Source organism: Myripristis murdjan, chromosome 19, assembly GCF_902150065.1.
Source record: "Myripristis murdjan chromosome 19, fMyrMur1.1, whole genome shotgun sequence".
Lineage (NCBI taxonomy): Eukaryota > Metazoa > Chordata > Actinopteri > Holocentriformes > Holocentridae > Myripristis > Myripristis murdjan.
Genome location: NC_043998.1, coordinates 17,380,864 through 17,403,014, shown reverse-complemented (window position 1 = coordinate 17,403,014; position 22,151 = coordinate 17,380,864). Strand labels below are relative to the sequence as shown.

At 44.4% G+C, this 22,151-nt stretch overlaps 1 protein-coding gene across 1 annotated transcript; it reads right to left on the bottom strand.

The window, feature by feature from the left end:
- Positions 1 to 18,371: 18,371 nt before the first annotated feature.
- On the bottom strand, positions 18,372 to 21,839 carry tob1b (transducer of ERBB2, 1b). Its single transcript, XM_030077773.1, has 2 exons — positions 21,602 to 21,839; positions 18,372 to 20,512 (listed from the first exon to the last, which is right to left on the bottom strand). Exon 2 carries the CDS (start codon positions 20,345 to 20,347, stop codon positions 19,319 to 19,321), a length of 1,029 nt encoding a protein of 342 aa, XP_029933633.1. The 5' UTR covers positions 20,348 to 20,512; positions 21,602 to 21,839; the 3' UTR covers positions 18,372 to 19,318.
- Between the last annotated feature and the right edge of the window lie 312 nt (positions 21,840 to 22,151).

Sequence of the window (22,151 nt, the reverse complement as noted above, 5' to 3'; positions counted from 1 at the left end):
TGAGAGAAGAGGAGGAGGAGCAGAATCAGATAGATACACATTTCGTGACATTTACCCTTTGATTAATTCATCAACAGAGTCGACACGAGTACCTTTTTTTTTTTTTTTTTTTGGGACACTGGCAAGGGCATATTTGATGTCCCGTACCTCCAATAAACATGGAGACACTCACTGCTTGTTTCACATGCTTAGCGATGCATTAAAACACACAGACACACACACACACACATGCATACACACACATACACTCAGCCCCTGAAGCTCACATCAACTCAGCCCTCGGGGCCCAAACTAATTTGCTCACAATCTAACACGCCATCCTGCAGCCTCCTCAGGACAAATGTCTAAATACTCAGCGTCCTGCAGGGCACCGCTGAGATATAATGAGATACTATCCACTTCCTCGTGCGTGCGTGCGTGCGCGCGTGTGTGTGTGTGCGCGCGCACCCTCAAGCACGCTCACATGCATGCATATGTATATTTGCTTGTGCCGCCGCTCACAAATTGCCTGTTTGCCTGTGAGCCCTGAACTTTTTCAAATTAACAAGTGGGAATGAAGTCTCGACTGCCTCTCACACTTGTCCCACGGTGTGAAATGTTTCTGTCATGAGTTATGAATAACTCCGAGCTCCGCGAGCTGTGTGACTCTAAATAGTGCAATATGTAATAATATGAAATATATTGTCAGGGAAAGAAAAAAAAAAACTGTCACGAAATGATCTCGCGGAGAGTATTTCTGGGATTGAGTGCAGAGGAAAAGGTAAGAGTACGAAAAGACAAGGCGTGGAGAAGAGAAGAGAAGAGGAGGAAGAAGAGGAAGGAGAGGAGAAAGAAAAACAGAGCAGTAAGTGGTGACAGATATGACCTGTGGGTGTCTCTCAGTGTGTCTAACTGTCACATCTCAGTTTGTTTACCGCTGCTGCCCTGGGCTTTGCGTCCCAGCTAGAGTCACTTCCTCTCCTGGATCCTGTATCCTCATCCTCGCCGCTGCGCGAAAACACATTTGCATAATCCTGGTGAGCCCATTCCTGCACAGACCGCTCGCTGTCACTCCAGCTGCGCAGGTATCACTTTCTATATGTATTATCTCAGCACGGGCGAAAAGACACAGGCAGGTAAATAAACTGCATTGCACAAAATGATATTTGGGCCTGTGTTCTGTGTTATGATCCTGTTCTCCTTATCGAACAAGAGGTAACTTGTTGCCGAAGACAAAGCTCTTCCAGTTGTTACCTGTGTTTTCTCGACTCACAGGCGGAATAAAGCAGATCACCCCTCAAGGAAATCCGAGAAACCCGTCGCTTTATCTCATCCTTTTGACAGATTTTTCTTTCACTTGCGAAAGAAACTGAGATTAAAGCCTCCCCGGCAGATTAGATGACTCATTAAGATGGATATTTTTTCGCACTGTGGTCTGTCGGGGGATGGTGTGGCACGAGTGGAAACACTGACCCAATCAACCTGAGCCGCTGAGCCCCAGTGTCTGTTGACCTCCTCATCTCTGGTTTCCCTCCTGTTCACTTGAAACCCGGCTGTCACTAAACTGCACGACGAGCACACACACGCGCGCGCGCACACACACATGCATACACACATGCGTGACCGGCACAGTAGCGCCGGTGTCGGCGGTGTGAGCCGGCTCCTCTCTTTCATTCCACATGGACTGTAACCTCTTCCTCTGTCACATCCTCCTTCCTCCAAAACAACAGATCATCTTACTCTTGTTTTTCTGCCCTATATTATTCTTTATCGCATCTTTAGAAGACGACCTCTGCGGGGCGGAAGGCGAGAGGAGAAATTGAAATATGAGCTCGTGGAGATGATAAAAAATGAGCTGCGCAACATTTACATTTTAGCGGACAATCTTATCGAAAGCGACTTGGAATGAATGAATGAATGAATGAATGAAGGAACGAGCAGGCCGGGCGTCAGTCCTTTGCTCAAGGACACTTTGACAGGCTACATGACTGCTGATGGACGCCGTGGCTGTTGCAGGGATTAAACGTGTGACCTTTCCACTACAGACGAGTTTCTGTGACAGCAGGCCCACCTTGCCACTCATTTTGTCTTATTTTATTCTTACCCACAATGACTTGCAGTGAGTTGGGGGGTCAGTGCTGCATTCAAGGACATTTGGACACACTGGCTGTGATGGAGGCATGTTGGTGATGACAGCGCTTTGAACCCGCAGCCTTCTAGCTATGGAAGCATCTCTTTAAAGGTGCACTATGCAAAATTATCGAGGATTGGTTAAGTTGAGAAACTTTTGGCTCGGCTGACATAAATTGCTTATTCTACATTTTTTTGTTGAGTCTAGAAGATCCTCACTTAAATCCACAATTTTCCATAGTGTACCTTTACCCAATATGCCTCTCTGCTGCCCACCCAACTACAAAACCTAATGAACTGGCACTCAGTTTGAATATGCTCAAATTGGAAGTTATATTAAAAGGGGCTTTGTAGCATTTTAACACCAAAAAAAACTTATCACATACATTGTTTAGACTATAGCAGAGTTATGATAAACAAACAAGACCATTATTAAGAATACTGACAGCCCTCTCTTAGCCTTTACCCTGCATTTTGAATTCTGTGCTACCAGATTTGGCTGGAAAAACCTGTTAGCACAAGAATGCTACCATATGGTTGTGCTTTCTGGAACAACGTACGCTTTTTGGTGCAAAGAAAAACAAAAGCTTTCAGAGTTTCTGGAAAAAAACGACTTCCTCTGTAAAGACAAAGAGAAGGAAGCAGGGTAACAACATCCACTTTGCTACAGGAGGTCAAGGGATTTTGAGGAAATGTTAATTTGCAGACGCACTAGCCAAGAGAAGGAGGCTACTATTTGTTTGCTGTAATTTTCCACAGTTAATTTGGCAAATGATATATTGTAAATTAGAAAATGACAGCTGTGAGATGTATGGCCACTGTGAGTAGAGTGCGTGCCCGCTCACTGTGGGTTAACAGCGAGTGGAGTGTGGCGTGTGAGTAGTTTACCGCAGGCTGAGCTCAGCAGAAGGATTGAATTAGGAGCAGCGAGAGGCTGAGTGCGGCTAATTGGGAGCGACAGGGCCTGGTCAGTGTTTTAAGAACCAGCTCACTGGAGTAGCACAGGTCAACTGCACAACCAGGCTCTACAATGGACGCGACCCACGATTTACTGTCTCGCCAGAGGTTGCTGACGTTCGCCGTTATGAGTTTTCGTTGTTATTGCAGGGCTTTCTGTAATGGCAGCTGCTCCTACCAGGCATTGCACAGTGACACCCGGCTCAAAATCAGTCCATATGCACGGAGTGAGGGATGATCAGCATTGCACTGAGCAGCAAAATGAAGAGTATTGATTGCTGGACTCAAAAAGCTTTTTGGCCTCAGGCAATTATGAATCATAGCTTGCTATTCTATGTGATTTCATGTGGCGGATTTTGTCCATTAAGTGAGTCATACGCTCACTTAGGGTCAGGCTGTAATTGAACAGGCTAAAACTGAGCTAACAAGGCCTCGACAGTGCTTATTAGCGCACTTTTTATAACCTGCAGCAGAAAATAGCTGAGTGGATTTATTGAAATAGTTAAGCAGAGTTTTGAGCTACCTTCACTTTACGTGGTATTTCTATCTAATGAGACTTCATCCGTTTTCTCCTTTAAATTTCAAAGGAAATTATGCCACTTCACTGCGCTTCTCTGACACTTGACATCGCTAGTTGCTTTGCAGAATAAAGATTTGCATACAAAATACAAGACACTTTTATGAAATACCAACATTAAGGGGGAATGAACCACCAACGACTGACTACTGAGACCATCTTTTAAAATGAATGATTCTACTATGGTTCCTTACATTTCACTGCAATTCAAGGTGGAGTTTCACTTATATTTCCTTCAGGTATTTCTCCTTTTACTTAAGTAAAGGATTTGAGCACGTCTTCCACAAACGCTTATCTGCTTGAATGCCTATGGAGCTCACTAACACCGCTGGAAAAGCAAACTGTACAACTACAGCTTTCACTCTCTGCACCCTAACACTTTGTTTACGTCACCCTCGCATTACTTATATTTAAGATTATTCCCTGTTGCTGCTGGAGCCTACGTCCCCCTGTGATCACCACCTATAATCCCTCTGCACTGAGGGGTACACTGGCTACATGTTTGGGCAGAATGCTAATGTGCCGTTGTCGGTGTGAGAAAGCGGAAGCTGAGCTGAATGTGATCATTAATTGCACGCTACAATGGCGTCCATATGGAGAGGGCATGGCAGTGCATCAAGAAGCCCGGGCCACAATGGGCCGTGCACCTCTCACAATCACACCCTGTCAGGGCGAAGCCTCGCCACTGTATCGCGCAGCATGACAGATTAGGCAACAAATCACACATTAACAAAATCCCATTGTGTGAAAAAAGAAGGAAAGGAAGCGAGGGAGGGTGAGGTTTTGACCTGAGTTGTGATATTGACAAAGAGAGAGAAGGGTGTTGGGTCTGTGGGGGGGGTGGTGCTGCGTAGTGCGTAAATCATCCAGGTTGAATGGCTGCCAAATAGTGAGCTAGATTCTCACACATACAGAGAGACAGAGAGAGAGAGAGAGACAGACAGGAGAAAGAAGCTTAAGGTTCTCAAGTTAGAAAGGATACTGGTGTGAGCACGCCACTTTCTAACCACAAACAGGATTGAAACACTGACCCTACCCATGAGCCAACAACATTCAGCCTTTATCCCATGTGATCCAGGGCAACTGTGCTTGGTAAGGAGCTAGCCCTCAGAGGATCAGGGGTTGAGAGTCAGGCTGGAAACACATCATTCCCTGGCTAACGGGTAGAGGTTCAATTAGATGCACTGCCTCGAACGGACTAGAATTCAATTATGTAAAGAACGAGTTACGGTTGAGGGATGGAAATAAACAAGGTGCTCTGATGTTTTATTCATCCCACACACCAAAATACCTCCTGCATTAAACAGCAGCAGCCAGCTTCAGCAGAGTTTGTAACCCATTCAATGCGCTGTTTGCCTTTAAGTCACAGATATAGAGGCGTGGGCAATTATCGTAATTGCACAGATTTTTATGATTTTAATGTTTTACTGCGGGCAGCGAACAGAGCGATACAGTGGAGTTAATGACTGAGAAAGTCATCCTGACACATTTGCACCCCTCTAATGCCTCATACATACATATACAGTATATCATGAAGATCACGCCGCAGAATTTTGTGATGCCTCAAGTGAAAAGATTCATGGCAACACAAGAATCAACGTGGATTGGCGCACATATCAGTTGCTCATGTTCGATTTTAAAGGCTCGTCAGACAGATTGAAACAGGCTTAATGAAACATATGAAACGTGATGTAGATGTGAGTGCGTGGCTCGGGGTTCTGTTGTTCGCACAAGGGACAGCAAAGCAGCCTCTCTGTCCACGTGTAGTGTCCTTTTCCCGAGCTCGGTGCATGCTGGTCCTCACAGCCTGTGGCGTCAGTTTAGCATGCAGAGCAGCAGCTCTCCGAACGCCCACCACCAATGAATCATGCACGGTCTCACACAAACACACACTTACACACACACACACTCACACACACACACACACACATAACATTTAATCTCACAAACGCATAGCTGACAGCTCGTTAATTTTACACTCCATAAAGGCGTGAAGAGCATTGCATCAATATCTAACACAATCACTTTGCTGAGACCAGCAGATAAAAAACACACACATACAGAAGTAAATACAATAGTTAATCATCATAAATGGTGTGTGTTAGGCATTATAAATTCACATAGTGTGCTGTAGTAAGGGCAACTGTAAGCACATACAATATACCTGTGTGCACCGGTGATCTTGCAAGCTTGAAATAACCTCAGAAAACGTAGAGAAGGCAAATATAACATTGCAATGCAGCATCCCAGCAAATATTTCACCGGGCAATAACGGCAGGATTTCTGCCTCTTTCCTGTTTTAAAAGCAATGTAGCAGATGAGATTCCACAGAACAACAGGAGGAAACATAGTAATACCTTTGGCAAATAGTTCCTGTGCAGAAACGCAGCAGGTTGATCAGGTCCTGGGAGAGGCTGCAGCCCGCAACAATGAACGAGCGCTTTGTTGTTCTTGTGATATGAGGAAATTAAAAGATATGTGGAGGATTGTGAGGAAACAAGCGGGAGCAGCCCCACTGTCTTGTCATTCCTCATCCTTCTACAAAGTTACTGTAAAAAAACGTAGGAAATGGGCTCCTTCTCTATTTAACTTCTTCAACTCCCCGTGGGTGGGTTTGTCGTTGCTGCACGGCCACGCTTTGTTCAAACCCACAGAACTTTCTAGTGGAGATCCCAAAATTCCCAAAGGCAACAAACACATCCTGCTGAATTACAGGGAAATTTCCATAAAACGATGCATAACTGCGCTTTACCCACTTTTATTCATTTTATTGACTACCTCACTCTATTTTTCTATTTATTTCCTTTTTTATTCCTCGATGTTTGTTATTTATGTGCAGGTTTGTTATTTATGTTTGGTACTTATGTTTGCTATTTATGTGTGTTTTGAAGCCGGGAGTGTCTGCAAAATTTCGTTATGTTCTACATAATGACAATAAAGACTCTTGAATCTTGATAACACATCTAGATATTTCCTAGTTAATCTAATGTTACAGCTATAAAACAATGGAATTTTGAACATTTCACTCAGTATAGGCTAAGTGTGATGTAACCTCTGTGAAGCACTGCAACCAGCAGATATTTTATATTTATGGGACATTATGATACAATATAGATTTTTTTTTTTTAAGTGAAGCTACCTAAATTTAAGTGAAAAACAAGGGGTTAAAGTAAAAAATCTGTTAAATATAAATATGTCTGTTCAATTTTAAGTGAGCATAATTTTAATTTTAATGGCCATGCTTTTGGCTCTGTATCTCTCTGTAGATAAGGAATATACTAACAAGGAATTGTGGTGGACAGGCCTGGGAGTAAATCTATGTTCCTGGGGCCCCATGTCCCCCAATTCTGTATTCTGTTAACACACATTTACTCTAACCCTATAATAAATTCTAGCCCTAATTCGAACATTAACCCTAACCCTGCCCCACATAGGACCCTGGGAACACAGGACCCTGGGAGCATGGGACGTTGGGATCGTAGGACCCTAAGAACATAGGATCTTGAGAACATAAGACCCTGGGAACATAGGACACTTCTTCATGCTCCCATTATGTGCCATATAAACCTGGGGAACATAGGACTTTAGCAACACAGGTCCTTTGAACTATAGGGCCTTGGTAACATATGATCTTGGGAACATATTACCCTTGGAATATAGGACCCTTTGTCATGTTCCTATTATGTGCTGAATAAATCTGGGGAACACAGGGAACCTGTGACCCTGGGAACGTAGGAATGAGTCCAATGGGCCTTGGTTCTTGATTGAAAATGTACAGTCGACAGAATCATGAGAGAATTGACCTTCTCTTCTCCTTCTGCTCTCTCTACCTACAAGTCATCTCAGCAGCCGTCACCGTGAGTGATTCACTGGTGCACAAATTGAGAACAATACACACACACTAGCACACACACACACACACACACACACACGTGAAGACGGGGCCTAGCTGAACGTGCCACCTCAGAAGGCTGGTGCATGGAAAGATGGAAGGTGACACCACCAACCCCTTCCACACCGCTTGCATCCCCCTTCACAAAGGACCTGGACAATGACGAAGATGGCAAGTGTGGGATTACTGAAGTATTCCAGACACACACACACACACACACACACACACAGATATCTCAATATGATTCCCAGTCATTAGACACATGTCTCGTCTTGACATTCTCTTTGGTCTCAGGTTAATTGGAGCTGAAATCCCATCCAGTCCTCTACACCGTCACACCGACGTCAGTGACCTGCAAGCAGCTGCTCTGGACAATACAGAGAGACTCATTCTCTCCCTGATAGCCACGCTAGCAGAATGTAGCTTTATTGATTTGCTATAGCAGGAACTGTGAGCTATTAAAAAGAGAAAATATCCGTGGCCCTCAGAAAAGGCCAGTACACGGGGGGGGGACGGGAGGTGGAGAGAAAATAACAACACCAATATGATGAAAACACTTCATATGCAACGTGATCCCACCAAGCAGCTGATGAAAAGCCCACTGGTGAGAGAGAAAGAGAGAGGGAGAGAGATGTTTGGGTGCAGAGAGCAGGCGTTAATAGCTTTCCATCACCGTGTGAAGAACAGTCAGGCTGCGCTGTATTTCCAGTGCCTCTCAGCTGGTGTCCGGCGCAGAGCTCTGTTCTTTACAGTCTCTCACTTACCAGTCTGCGAGGCAGCATATGCCCCGCGACAGACTCCGGCACCTGTCCCACCAGTGCAGTTACATAACGCTGAAGCTGCTCCCTACCAAATGCTCTCACCTCTCGCTGCCCCCCCTCCTCATTCTCTTCTTTTACCCCATCTGATACCTCCACAGGGTTTCCCCTTTCTTTCCCCTCACCTCCAGATCACCCCTCCATCTCTACCTCCATTCTTACATGTCCCTCCACTCCCCTCTGATCCCTCGCTCTTCTCCTCCTCTCCTGCCATCAACTGCTACTATATATCTGTGCGCCCGCTGCCGTTGGCTAGGGCGGCGCTTTGAACCCGAGGATGAAAGAGCTGATCCTGTAATGAGAATCTTAATGCCGAGAAACTGTTTGGCTTGATCACACACACACACACACACACACATTCGTGCACACACACACACTACAAGCTTTGAAAAAGTGAATTTACAGCGCTACTCTGCTCACAGCTCTGTTGCATGTCTAATGTGAGCTATTTTGAAATTCTGCTGCCGCATGAAAGTTGAGTTAAAGTGGTTATGCAATTTCAAAGTATCAGTCTGCCTTGTTGCGGATGGATTGCATGCATATGTTCGAGGCACAGAACTGCCCCTTTTACAGGAGTAAACAACTGATACGGGTGTTAGCGAGGCTTGTAAACTAGTAAACACTGACGCCACGCTCATTAAGCATGACTAAGTTCCACTCCCATTGCAGATTCTATTAAATCTGCAGCGAGCACATCTGTACGTGCAGAAAGAGAGGGAGGCGGATGAATAAGACTTCTTGTAACTGTATCGCATTCCACACTCAACAGCATGTTTTACCAACAGGAAGGACTCTAAGCTCTCCAGTTTGTAAAAGGCACTTCATATTTAGGGTCTATTCTCATAAAATCTTGAGGGGAGGATCCTATGGGAGGCAGTCATTTCCCGAAGTTTGCTCGTTTCACTTCCCATGACCATTTCTAAACAGTAGCACTGTTGTCATCCTATTATGCTTCCCCTTAATGACATGCATCCCCTGTGTTTTGCAGTGGCAGTGAAACATTGTGCTGCTGCACAAGGTTTTAATCTGAAACGCTCGGGAGGAGGAGTTGACGTTCGCCTTGAATGTGTGTCGTCCTTTGAGCATCTCAAACAATTGCCTCAGAGGAATTGGAAGAATGCAGGAGCGCTAAATAGGATGTCAGAAAACCATATCAGAATCAGAATCACTTCATTCGCCAAGTGTACAATGTACACAGGAATTTGACTCGGTGATAGAGTGAAGTAATACAAGAAATGTGCAAAATAAGACAGAGAAGAGCAAACTAAGATTAAGTAAAAGTGAGAGTAAACGGATAAGAATATATATGCAAATTACAAGAATATTTTCACAAGTTAATTCTAGGAGGGCGGCGCCAGACTCTGTACAGAGCACTGTACCGAGAGTCACGGAGTTCACCACATTGTCAGGCCAACAAAGGATAAGCGAGGTGGGGAATACATTCTTTGAATTTCAGCTTCTGTATGGCTGTGCTCAGATAAGGAGCGGCTAAGCTACATACTGAAGTAAACACACTCAAGGTCTTTTATAGGGCTTTGCAAGCTCATATCCAGTCATTGTTGAGTATTTGCGCAATCATAGCACTAAGATGCAGTAGGAAAAAGACACAATGTATTAGGAATAACGTTAAATACGTTAAGTCATATTACAAAAGTTAAAAACTGAATTGCAGGATTTTTTTTTTGCGCATCCTGAGGGGCCACACATCTAAAAAGACATCACATGGGTCGATACCACAGAAAGGTTTGGAGCTGGTGTTGTGAATGAAAGCCGTATCGACCCGGAAAGCAATGATCTGAAGCTGATGTTACTCCAGTCGACAGATTTCCCTGCAGCACTTGCTCTTGAGGAGTCCTAAAAACAGCACAGATGTGGATCTTTCCATTCCACCTTGACCTTTTACTGAATATCGTGTAGCGCATCAGAATGCCATTTACTCTCTCAGCTAGTGAAATATTTAAAGCATGGGAGAAGGCTGCTCAAAGTGCAGCCGTGATTTCCAGCCCCTCTCCTTCTCCGAGCAGCAGTATGACAGAGGCAGACTGTACGCCGTCTCTATTTTGATGTGATCCATAAATGAAACATGACCGCGGGGTGACGTAGCCTCGCCGTGGACAAACAAAGAGCATCTCGCGAAAGCTTTCAACCGCTTACCGCTGAGCACTGCCAATGCAATCGAAACTCCAAAACAACCTAACCTGCCCTAAACCTAAACCTTGGAGGAAGGGGAAGGAGAATTGATGGTGTTTAGAGGCAAGAAACATTCACATCTGTTCTCAGCATATCTGTCTTCCTATCACTTCCCATTTCATCAGCCATTAAAAACCTAAGGAGGAACAGGAGAAGCAGAAGCAGAGGAATAGTGATGGATGGGTTTCCTAATATTCCTCAGAGCGACTAAATGACCGCATTTTCACCGGTTCTGTCACACACACACACACACACACACACACACAGACAGGGAGAGAGGGAAAGGAATTCTCCAGCGGTGAGTCAACCTCGGGTGGTTCCCTCTTGGTCTCTATATGTGCTCACGTCACATAACACATGGCAACCGGCACACCATACTCAAACACATCCACCCCTTCCAGCTGACTGAGAGTGGAGGCAAGATATTTTCCTTATCTGACCGCAATAAATTAGGAGGACAGGAAGTAAAACTTTCCCTAAATCCAGATGTGTAAAGATACTTTTTGTCATAGCTTGCCCAAAAAGAACCATCTGCTTCTGGGGAGCTCATCATGAATAACCTTTATTTATCTGCAGGGAAATGAGAAGCAAGAAAACAGGCGAAGCAACATGGCCATGGCCTTCTACTTTACCTGTTTCCACTTGTTGGATTCTCCCAGCAGAGTTTGGATTACAATAAAAAAATAGAGCATGAGGAAACCTCTTTAGGAGGACCTGGAGATTTGTCCCCAAATAGGCCACTGCTGACTGTGGGAAGTAGGTTGCCCCAGACTCGTATGACAAGGTTTTGAAAGGGCTATTGCTACTATTTCATCAGTAAAATTCCTGTCTCATGGCGTCATGCTGTGGAATAAAGGGGCAGTAAACTAAAATATGTCACTGTTTATTAAAATGTTTTTTTATTGTCCTCATTGGGTGTCGAAAGCATAATGAAACTATGATAATCAGAGGTCCTTTCTATACAGAGAGAGGCCTATTACTTTACTTCTCATGAGTTAAACCAGTGGTTCTGCTGGGGATTAAAAGAGTTTCACATTGAGAGTGGAAAGATCCAATCAGAACACCGCCTCAGTTTTGATTCCTCCCGCCTCCATTTGATTGGCCGATCAGCTGCACTTTGTATCCTCCTCCAAGCTCATCAAACAGTCGCAGCTAATTTGTGCTGTTGCTGGATATAAATTCAGCATTTTACCCAGGAGTATTTTACCAAACTAACGTTTTATCAAACAAGCGAGGAAAGCTCTTCAGTCCGATGTTGAGCTTTAGCGACCAATGGCATCAGTCGTGCACTTTCTCATATCAAATGAGCCTCCAAAGTGGAAGTTTTTAGCGAGTGAGCTCTTCAGCAACGCTAAGACATTGTTGTGGTGTTAGTAAGATCCGTGGCGATTTCCGTTCCAACATGCAGGATAATTGCCTCTTTGCCGGACGGTCAGTTGGTCTTAACCGGCTTCTGAGGAACTAAAGGCCATGCAGCCCTGCTGGAATGGATTACTGTTGGAAATGCAGCCCCTGAAACTCAATTTTATTACACTTATTGACTTTTAGGAACTCAAATCTTGGTGGATGATGAAGATTCAAGAGTAATACTGAATAAGAAAAGCCACGTGGTGCCGGGGCCGAGGCTACAGCGGCTTGGGTTCAAATCCAGCCCAGGCCCTTTGCTGTGTATCGTCCCCCTCTCCCTGCCCTGTCTCTCCTGTCTCTTTCCAATGTGACTGTCTTGTAAGAGCAGAAATGCCTCTCAAAAATAATCTTTAAAAAAATAAATAAATAAGATGAACATCCCCATTTTAACTGGGTTTACCATCCCTCCAAACAGGCACCACGTATGTGAGTTGGTCCACTGATGGGGAACACTATAGAAAATCAGCACAGCAACACCAAAGTAGCATTAAAATTAAAGGGTTTTAGGGTCCGGCCCTTCGTATATCACACCCCCAGCCGCCATCCTCCTCCTCCACTATGTATCACTGCTACAATTAGTGAGCGAAAGTTAGTCTGGTCTCTGAGTGGCCAAAACAAAATGCAGCCTTATCTCTATGGTGCAGAGGCAAGAGTAGTTACCACACACACGCACACACGGACACACACACACGGACACACACTCGAAGGCAGTTGCAGAGATTAGAGAGGAGTCTGTGCCTAGGCTTCCTATTATTAGAGCAGAGGTTTATGGTCGGAGAGAGCTGCAGGGAATCACTGAGATTAAATTACACAGACGGGGAACATCAAATACAGGAGAAACTTCCAGGGCTCTAGAGAGAATGATGGGCTTTGGATGAGTCGGGAACAGAGTGGGAGAGATACCAGAGGAAGAGGGGGAGAGAGATGTATTACACCCAACCCATCTCCATCACTTCCTTTACGCTCGGTGTCCTCAGTCACACCACCGCGCAACGCCTCGCTGAGGTAATGTGCCTCATCACAAGAGGCGCTCAGTGAATACTAATAGGTACAGAAACCTGGAGCGTCATGGCTTCAATCTCCGGAACAAGACAGTGAACGCCGCTGCAACGGCTGGCTCGGTGTACAGTGAAGGACACATGCACACAAACAGAGACGGCAGTGGTTTCTGCATCATTCAAGCTCACCACTGCGGTTGTTATGCATTTAAAGCGGTAATCCGCAAGACATTTTGATGACATCTTTGGTGCTGAACGGTCATTGCTGTGGTGTTTCTGCAAAACTGCACTTCCCGGAGATCGCCTGTCAATCAAACAGTGTGGCCCGGGACTGTGATGTCTTATTTACCTTGGATTTTCTGTGGATGGAGTTTGAGTTTCTGTAGGTGGGTTTTTTTTTCCTTGTCTGTTCAGCCATGCACTGCAAAAAAAATCTCCATTTTAACAAGTTAGTCTTATGCTTAGTGTCAAAATCTTTTCTTCAAACAAGCGAAAGAGCATCACACTGGTTTCCACTGCAGGTTCACTTGTTTCATCAATTTTTCTGGGAATAAGAATAAATAGGATGAAAAAGGGCAGAATAAGGCAGATTAGCCCACCTGGATCAAGAAAATGACACTTGACTCAGCTTGTTTCTAGATTGAAAAGTCTGGAAACACGTTGATTAGCATTGGGAACAAGTGGGATTATCTCAACCCACCAGCAGATTTTTTTCACCTTGAAAAATAAGATTTTAACACAATATATGAGCAAATGATTAGTTAGATGGAGTTTTCTGTCACTATGTCCATGGTCTTCCTCAATGAACACCACAGAAACATCACTTCCTGTGCACTAGACGATCTTCCCCAGTCATATTCAGCCGGCGTTAGAAAGTAGGAAATTTATTTATGTGAAAATGTCACAGATTATTACTTATCCAGACATGTGTCAAGTAAAAATGTGTTAAAATGAACACTTTCTGTATCATCCACTGGCCTTCAGCCTCATTTTGACTTCTGCAACAGGAACAGAGATAAAGAAGTTACATCTGCATATCAGTGTTTGATGTCTGACTTTTGTAAAAGGTAGTATTTAACACCATGTGACAGGCAAATCAAATCCCTTGTTTCACATTAACAGCGATGGGGAAGATAAAAGAAAATATGATACTACACAGTGCAGGCAGATACAGAGAGAGCTTGCCCCCATTATCCCCAGTACAACGCCGTGGAAACTCCTGACACTGCCATTTTCAGACTGATTGCCCATATAGGGGCCAATACCCGAGGGACTCTGAGGTGTTTTCTCAACCTCCCACATCACAATAAACTAGGCTGTACCTGTGAGAAAAAAAGACATTTCCAGTGCAGTTATTTGTCCTAGGTGATTTGTCTGGCCTAATTCAACATCCGTTTCTGCCTCAGCCAGCCATTACAGCTATGAAAGGTGAAGGAAATGTGTTGTCATGGCTACATGGTTTTGCTGCCATTAATTTCACCGCAGAAGTGTCTTCTCTCTTTTGTTTCTGTCTCATGTCCTCTCTCTCTCTCTCTCTCTCTCTCTCTCTATGTAGACCTGCTTGCTTTTCCAGCTTCTCTTCATGCCACTGCCATGGGAGGGCCGCTTGCTTCTTACATCAGACCCACCCTAACCCTTCACAGTGACATTCATGCCTCTTCAGGCGTTACGTCAGTACAGGTTATGATGCAGGTGCTTGAAGACTTTTTCACACTGCATTAGCATACAACCAGTCCCCGCTGTGAAGCCGGGCGTGGGGTGGAGGGTGGAGGGTGGAGAGGGGAGAAGGAGGGGGAGGTGGGTGAGAGGCGAGGATTCTCCTACGATGACGCAGAATCCCTGCAAGGTCTATTTTTAAACCTATTGAAGTGTGCAACACCCTTTCGTTACTATAACCTTCAACTGGGCCTAAAAACCAAAACAAACAGAGAGAGAGAGAGAGAGAGAGAGAGAGAGAGGAAAGCACAATAGCACATTAAGCATTCGTCTCTTCCTCTCCTCTCAGGCTTATAGAGTCACAATGAAATATGGATTATGCCTCCATATTGCTGAGATGTGGTGCTTTTAGGTTGACTGATTGTCTGGCTTGGAATAAGAATAGGGTCGAATGGATGATCCTCCCTAAAATGACTTGGCAACACTTGAAAGCAGCAACTGACTGAGGTTCCACGCTGGCCAAACACAACACAGCCTGTATTCATTAAAGTCTCAGCTACGGGTTTATCAGTGAATAACACCGACCGTGTTTTTCTGTTTTTCTGTTTTTTCTCCTTCATCTGTTCCCCCTCTCTCATCTGATTTTTTTTTTTTTTTTTTTCAATAAAGTGAAATGTTGATTTAAACATTCCGGGAAGATTGCTCAGATTGCAGATGTGCTTCCCGTTCGCGTGGCGGTGTCTTTGGACCGGGGGCCTCTGAAATGTCACTGTCATACTGTACATGCCAAACCCAATAACCAGGAACAGGTGCTGCCTCACGTCTCTCATTCATGAAGGCAACGGCGTTCAAAGGGCAGGAATCCCATCCCAGCACCGCCCCGGGCTCTGATCATACGCTTAATATAGAGCAACGCATGTCGATCAAGGTCAAAGCATCTCGAAACATCTCAGTTACAGGATGAGAGGGTTGAATTGTACATGTGCTCGTGAGCTGACCAGAACCTGCCCAACCTACGGGAGAAGAGAGAGATGATGATCCAACATAACAACACTGAAATTGTTTTATTTCTGTGTTCCAAGTACTCCTTTGTTTCTTTCGTGAAATCCACACCAGCTGAATCCACATGGAAACTTGTGACTACTGCTATAAAAGCCTCATCTGGTATCAGACCCCTGGTAGCAGTAAAAATATACACTGGAATTCCCACCCAACTCTTTTCCTTGTTCCCTTAAACACGTGAAACAATGCGTATCTTCCTTGCTGGAAGCCTCGGGATAAGCATTACACAGCATTGTGCTAAGGCGACGGAGCTGAAACGTATCCTTCACACGCTATGAGTCACTTTGGCTTTGCCCTTTGCCTCTTGAACAATGTGTTTACACAGCAAAAGAAAAAAAAAAAAAAAAAAAAGGATCCAGTCTCATGTCCAGGCTTTAAATCTTATTTTTGTTAAACAAGTGAGCAAATCTGCCAAGGGGTGAGGTAATTCGACTTGTTGTCCAACACCGTCTCACTTGGTTTTTTTAGAGAGAATGTGCTATATCTTGGAACCGCGAGTGTGTTTGCATGAAGAAAACACAAAGCAAAGCGCTTGACAAGTGACATTATCTCGCCTCTTTAGCAGATTTGTGTTATTTGCTCCAAGAAAACTACGCCTCGGAGTCTCAGGTACCAGATACAATGGACCGTCTTTGCAATCTGCAGGTCACATTGCCTTTAAACTGAGCCAGGCTGCTTGGCAGAGGAACACAAGAATAAACACACATCTCTAACGTCCATATAAGAGGTTTCAGGGCGTGTGAGAAACATGATAAGGGCCTGTATGTAATATGTGCAGATCATGTTAGGGATCTATCTCTGGAGCAGCGAGAGCACACTCTGGTCCAGACAAGATGGAGGTCTCAGCAAGCAACACCCCGATCCTGGGAGTCTCCCAGCTGGGGTGACAGCAGACCATCTGTGGGCCTGTTTACCCCAGTGAGCTGAGGTGGTCGTGTGTAACTGTGTGGTGTGTGTGTGTTTTGAACATTGTTTTCCACTCGGACTGCGAGGCTCAAAGACTTCAATACCATTTGAAAGGAACAATTTGAACTGAAGACTAAATAGTTTCCCCCTGGTACAGGACGACCCAATTAATCTACAGCAGTCCATACAATGCAAAAAAAAGGACTTTGCCTTGGATAGTGCTGGCAATAGCAATGCTGGATAAGGCTCAGGGGCAAAAGCTAAACAACAGCAATCACTGATTACTGCAGTCTGACATGCAAAACATTGCAGTAACTAATGGTTAACTGGTCATGACAACACAAATCCATGGAAGCCAAAAGCAGTAATAGTCACTTCAACTCCACAAAGAATGTTTGAAACATAGTGGTACAATCACATCTGGCAAAAAATAGCTTTTCCCTCTAATCCTCACCAGTTACTTCCCTGGAGCGCTTGAGGAAATTCATTTGCAACACCTAGGATTATGAATTTAATTGCAACCACCATCTAAAAGGAGGTTAGACTTTATTAACACAAACTTCCAAATAGAAGCTACCTGTCTCCATTTTGACGTGCACCTACATCCGCTCTGGAGAACGGTTGCTTCAGGTGCATGCTGAGGAACTGAATTGTGAAGGCTTTCCATGTGGTTGGTCACATGCCACTGACACCTTAAGGGTAGCAATGACTGCAAAAAGTCCGTACCAGTGTTCTCACTAATATATAGAAAACTACCACTGAATCTAGGCTGTTTTCACTTCAATAACGCTGAATCGGCCAGTCACATGGACAGCCTTCATATAATCCAAATTAAAAGAGCATAACATGAGTATGGAATAAGAACTTGCATAACTATTGATGTCATTTCTGCAGTATTTGTCCCAGGGTCAGGCACTGGCCCAGCGCAGCCTCAATGATTTAAGAGCATCTAAACAGAGCAGGACTTTGGATCTAACAGTATAATTAAGTGTGTTTAGGTAGCTGAGTTTGCTCAGCCGTAATGGCAAATCCACACACATAAATAGTCCTTCACCAGGGAAGGAGTAGGTGTTATTTGAAGCATAAAAACACAAGCCATTTACCTCCTTGGACCTTTGCCTCATATAGAATTGCAAATGTGATTATCTCTTGGCAAGTTAAGCTGTTGAAACTCTAAACCTTGATGAATGCCTGTTCTTGCGTTAACGTGGTTGTTTCCTTCACATGACAGTCATCCCAGCCCATGATGAGGCCCGCCAATAAAACTACTGTGCTCTTACAGCCTCCATGCCTGTAAACAACATATCTCCTGACAAAATTAACAATAAACACATAAGCCACTTTAAACAAAGAGAAACTACATGAGGCTTACATAAATCTTTTCATGGTTATAGTTCGTACTGGTGCAGTGATTTGACAGACCACAAATAGCTCTCCACCTGTCTTCACAGCCACAATGTCACATGACTCTCCTCAGTATGGGGCAACACTTCCTTACTAGTGAGGCATTAACCTCTTCAAACCCTGGACAGATCCAAAGTTTACAGTACATGAACTACACGCATTGTGTTGCCACATGCTCAAACTGCATAGTCATTCTGTCTCCAAGCAGAGTCTTTTTTAACCTCAAGTTGCCCTTGTGACGTACAGTGTCAAATCCCAACACGTGGCTATCAGTACTTCTATATCTGTTCAAGCTGAGGATTGCCCAACAGCTGTGGCAGCCATTTGTGAAATATTAAAATTAGAAGTCACTACTGTATTTACCCAATCAAAAAAAAAAGTCCACTTTTCATAGATCATGTTCAACTGTAGTTTATTTTATTAAAAAGACCAGGGTGCAAATATGAAATTAAAAAAATAAAGACAAGCATATAATTTTTAAGCATTTAATACAAACTTAACAATATAAACTATTTTCAGTCCCTCTTGACATGTAAGACACTGACTCAAAATACTTGTTATACCGTATTTTATCAAGTATTGCACAATGTAGGTACAAATTAATATTCATACGATTACATTTTGTCCATAGTATAGCAAAATCTTTTAACCTCTTAACAGAAAATACAATTCTTCTTTCAGAAAAAGCAAATATTCCTACACTTGAATTCCACCACTAAGGAATACTCTGTACACAATCTTTAGAATATTTGATGTATTTTAAAGATGGATTTCTTTAACAATTATCTTTAAAAAAAGAAAAATAAGGAAAAGCTGCTGCAGCCATCACAGATCACTGGAGTAGTAAAAAGATATAAATGCAACACCATGTCATAGAAACAATATATACTCTGATATCTTACAAACTCTGTACTAAATTAAATTATACAATTAGAAAAAGACAAGTAACCCCACTTAGTAGTGCCAATTCATAAAAATCAGCCTGTCTTACCACCTTTAAAATACTGTAGGAGGCCAAAACTTTAAGCTTGTATTTTTTTTTTCCACTTTTTTGGAGTATTTTTTTCTTCAACATAGTAAAAATTATTTTGTGCTTGGTTGGCAAAAAGGAAAAAGAAAAACAATGATGCATGTTGAATTGAAGTAACCAAGCTTGGACATGTTTGTACAACAAGCCTTTTAGTAGAAACAAACTCAAGGGGGGCACAGTAAAAACACCCTTGGGCACATGCGCTTGACTGACTACACACTACTTCCTTGAAAGTCCAGTTTCTAAATGTGCGTTTTGTTTTTCCTTCTCTTTGAGCCACCATCATTCATAAATAGCATCTTGACGATGAGTTTAGTTAGCCATGACTGGCTGGAATTGCTGGTTAGAATACTGCATGTTGCTCAGACTGAAGTTGAGGCCATCCATTAGGGACTTGTCGTTGAGGCTTCCGTAGGCCGCAAACATGTCAAAGGCATTGTTGTACTGTAGTGGGCTGAGCCCCAGGGAGCCCTCTCCAGGGAACACGGCTCCAGGGCTGGCCTGGCCCTGCAGGCTGGGGAACACAAACTCCTTGGCGTTGGGGGAGAGTGCAGAGGCCTTCTGCTGCTGCTGCTGCTGCTGCTGCTGCTGCTGCTGACCCAGGCCCAGCCCGTACAGTGAGTGCATGGAGGTGGAGATGGCTTTCTGCTTCAGTAGGGTGTTCACATTCAGACCCAGGTTATTGGTGGGGGAGGTGCGAGCCACCTTGTTGCTACTACCACTGTTGCCGTTGTTGTTGTTGCCGCGGCCGCTGCTCTTCATCTTAGTGGAGCCGAACTTGGTGGCAGCAAAGGTGGCAGTGGTGAAGGTTAAGGGCTGGGTGGAGCGTGGCATGAAGGAGGGGCTGACAGCAGCAGACTGCCCGAATGGAGGGGAGGGCGAGCTGGACTCTGAGGAGGCCCCAACAGGGTCGCTAATTGGCATGAAGACCTGGGCCTCTGGGTTAAAGCTGTTCTTGATCTCCTTGTCCAGCTCCGAACCGTTCTCATTGTTATCGTCCACATACAGCACCTTGACCGGTCCCTTCTCCCCAATCTGGTAGGAGACCTCAAACGGATCGATCCACACGCTAAGGTCCTGAGGGAGATTATTCCGGACGTCTTCGATGTCCAGCCCGCTCTCTTTGGCTGCCTGCTCCACCACAGGGTCCACCTTTTCCCCTACATGGATGCACCTGAATCCTGAGCCTTTGTATGGCTTATCCGGGTACCAGTGGCCTTCATATTTTTTCTTCAGCTGCCTCTCAAGCTCTTCGCCAAAGATATTCACACGTCGTCGAGGGAGTTTGTTGTACAAATAGGAAATAATAAAGTTGAGTGCTACTTGGATTTCAAGCTGCATAGCTGCTTCAGTGGTGAGGGTGATTCGTTTTCCGTCACAGAATTGCTTTCTCTGAGCGTTGCAAAAACCTCCAAGGCAGCAGTGATCAGCGTAATGGAGAAACTCTGATTAAGTGCTTGTTGCTGAAATGGATATCCTGCCTTCAACAGAGTCAGGTTCTGGATCCTGAAACAGAAAGGGGAAAAAAACTGAGGGTTACACATCTGAGTGTATGCATAGTGGAGGAAAAAATGGTCAAAGTCACCATTATCAAATAAGACACCATTTTGGATCATTTTGTTTTCTTGATCGGCTACAGATCCTAGCTCTCTGTATTCCCAATTCACTCCCCCCTCCACACAGCAGTGCTGTATCTCCGCTGTACAATATCAACAGCTATAAATAAACACAGGCCACTGACTCAGAGACAGTGTCAGCAGTGTGTGTTCCCTAGCGGTCTAGTGTGACACATAAACCCAACCATAGTTGACCTCTGCGGAGGGCGGTGGATCTGTATGGACGGTGTCAATGGTCAAAACGGTTTTCGATTGCTTCGTTTTGATAGACAAGACTCCTTCAAACACAAGACTCTGTTTGTGGCTCACGGAGGCAAGATGACTCGATGCTCACCAGCCTATTTTTTGCTGTTTTCCTGTGTATACAGCACTGACAGGTAGAGAAGCACGGACAAGCTGGCGACAAGGATTGCTGTTACATAATCATCATTGAATTTCTGACCACGGTCATGCAGCCCTTTATATAGAGCAAGACATACTCTAATCACATTATGCTGCCCACGGATAGGCTTGACAAGGAGCCTCTTTACCCCGTTGTTCAATCGGACGACTATGATACAGCCAATTAGCCAAGCAACCTAAATCGAGGGTGTGAAATAAAATGTACACAGACAGAGACAGCAGCTATTGCTAATGTTAGCTCGACCAGCTGGCTATCAGTGCTAGCTTGTTCGGTGACATCGTCTATAGCAAGAGGGGGGGAAAAAAGAGATAGAGACACGAAAGAACACAGTGTTACTGCATTTGCACTGGCATACGAAACGAATTTACTTCCATTTCGATTGGTGAGCATTCAGATAATCGATTAAATAGCATTCTAGCGTGATGAAACCCGAATATTTATCTGTTTGGCGACGATTTGATCCGTCAGCCTTTACGCACAAACGGTTACGGATAGGAAAACGTACACTGCACTTAAAATAGCAGTCGAGATATGGATTTAAATGGATTTAAATATCTGTACGGATGATTTACTTACATTGAAATTCGCAGCAGGTCCTTCTTGCACGACCGTCCGCTTCACATACAGCTTCAGCTCACTAAACTAGCTCGCTAAAGGAGATATAAAATAATGGTGTTGCCGTCGTTTGTGTGTCTCTACGATGCTCCAGGCGGATTTGTTTCGGTGGGGTGTCGTTGGATTCCGGCTAAACAGGCTACGAGGCGAACTCCCCACTGCCTGGGAGTTTTTACAACTCTGTCCTTTAAAACTTGGGCTGGTTTGTTTATATAGTAGTCCTCCGCCACGGACATGAAGGAGGCGGTGATGCGGCTCGCAGAGGTCAACACCCAGCAGCGCGTTTCTATTGGCCGAGCTCGGCCTCCGTCACCGACAGCCACGCCAGCTCCGTCTGCGAGTGGACGATGAGGCGCTCCATCAAAAGCAAGGGGTCTATTTACGGTAGTGGTTCGCCTTTCATGTGCTTTGGACTAGTTTAACAGAGAAGGTTTCAAAATGAGATTTCAGCGTAATAATTGTAACATTTTCAACACTAACGCGGTTTTTAAGGCGTTAATAGAGAACCACA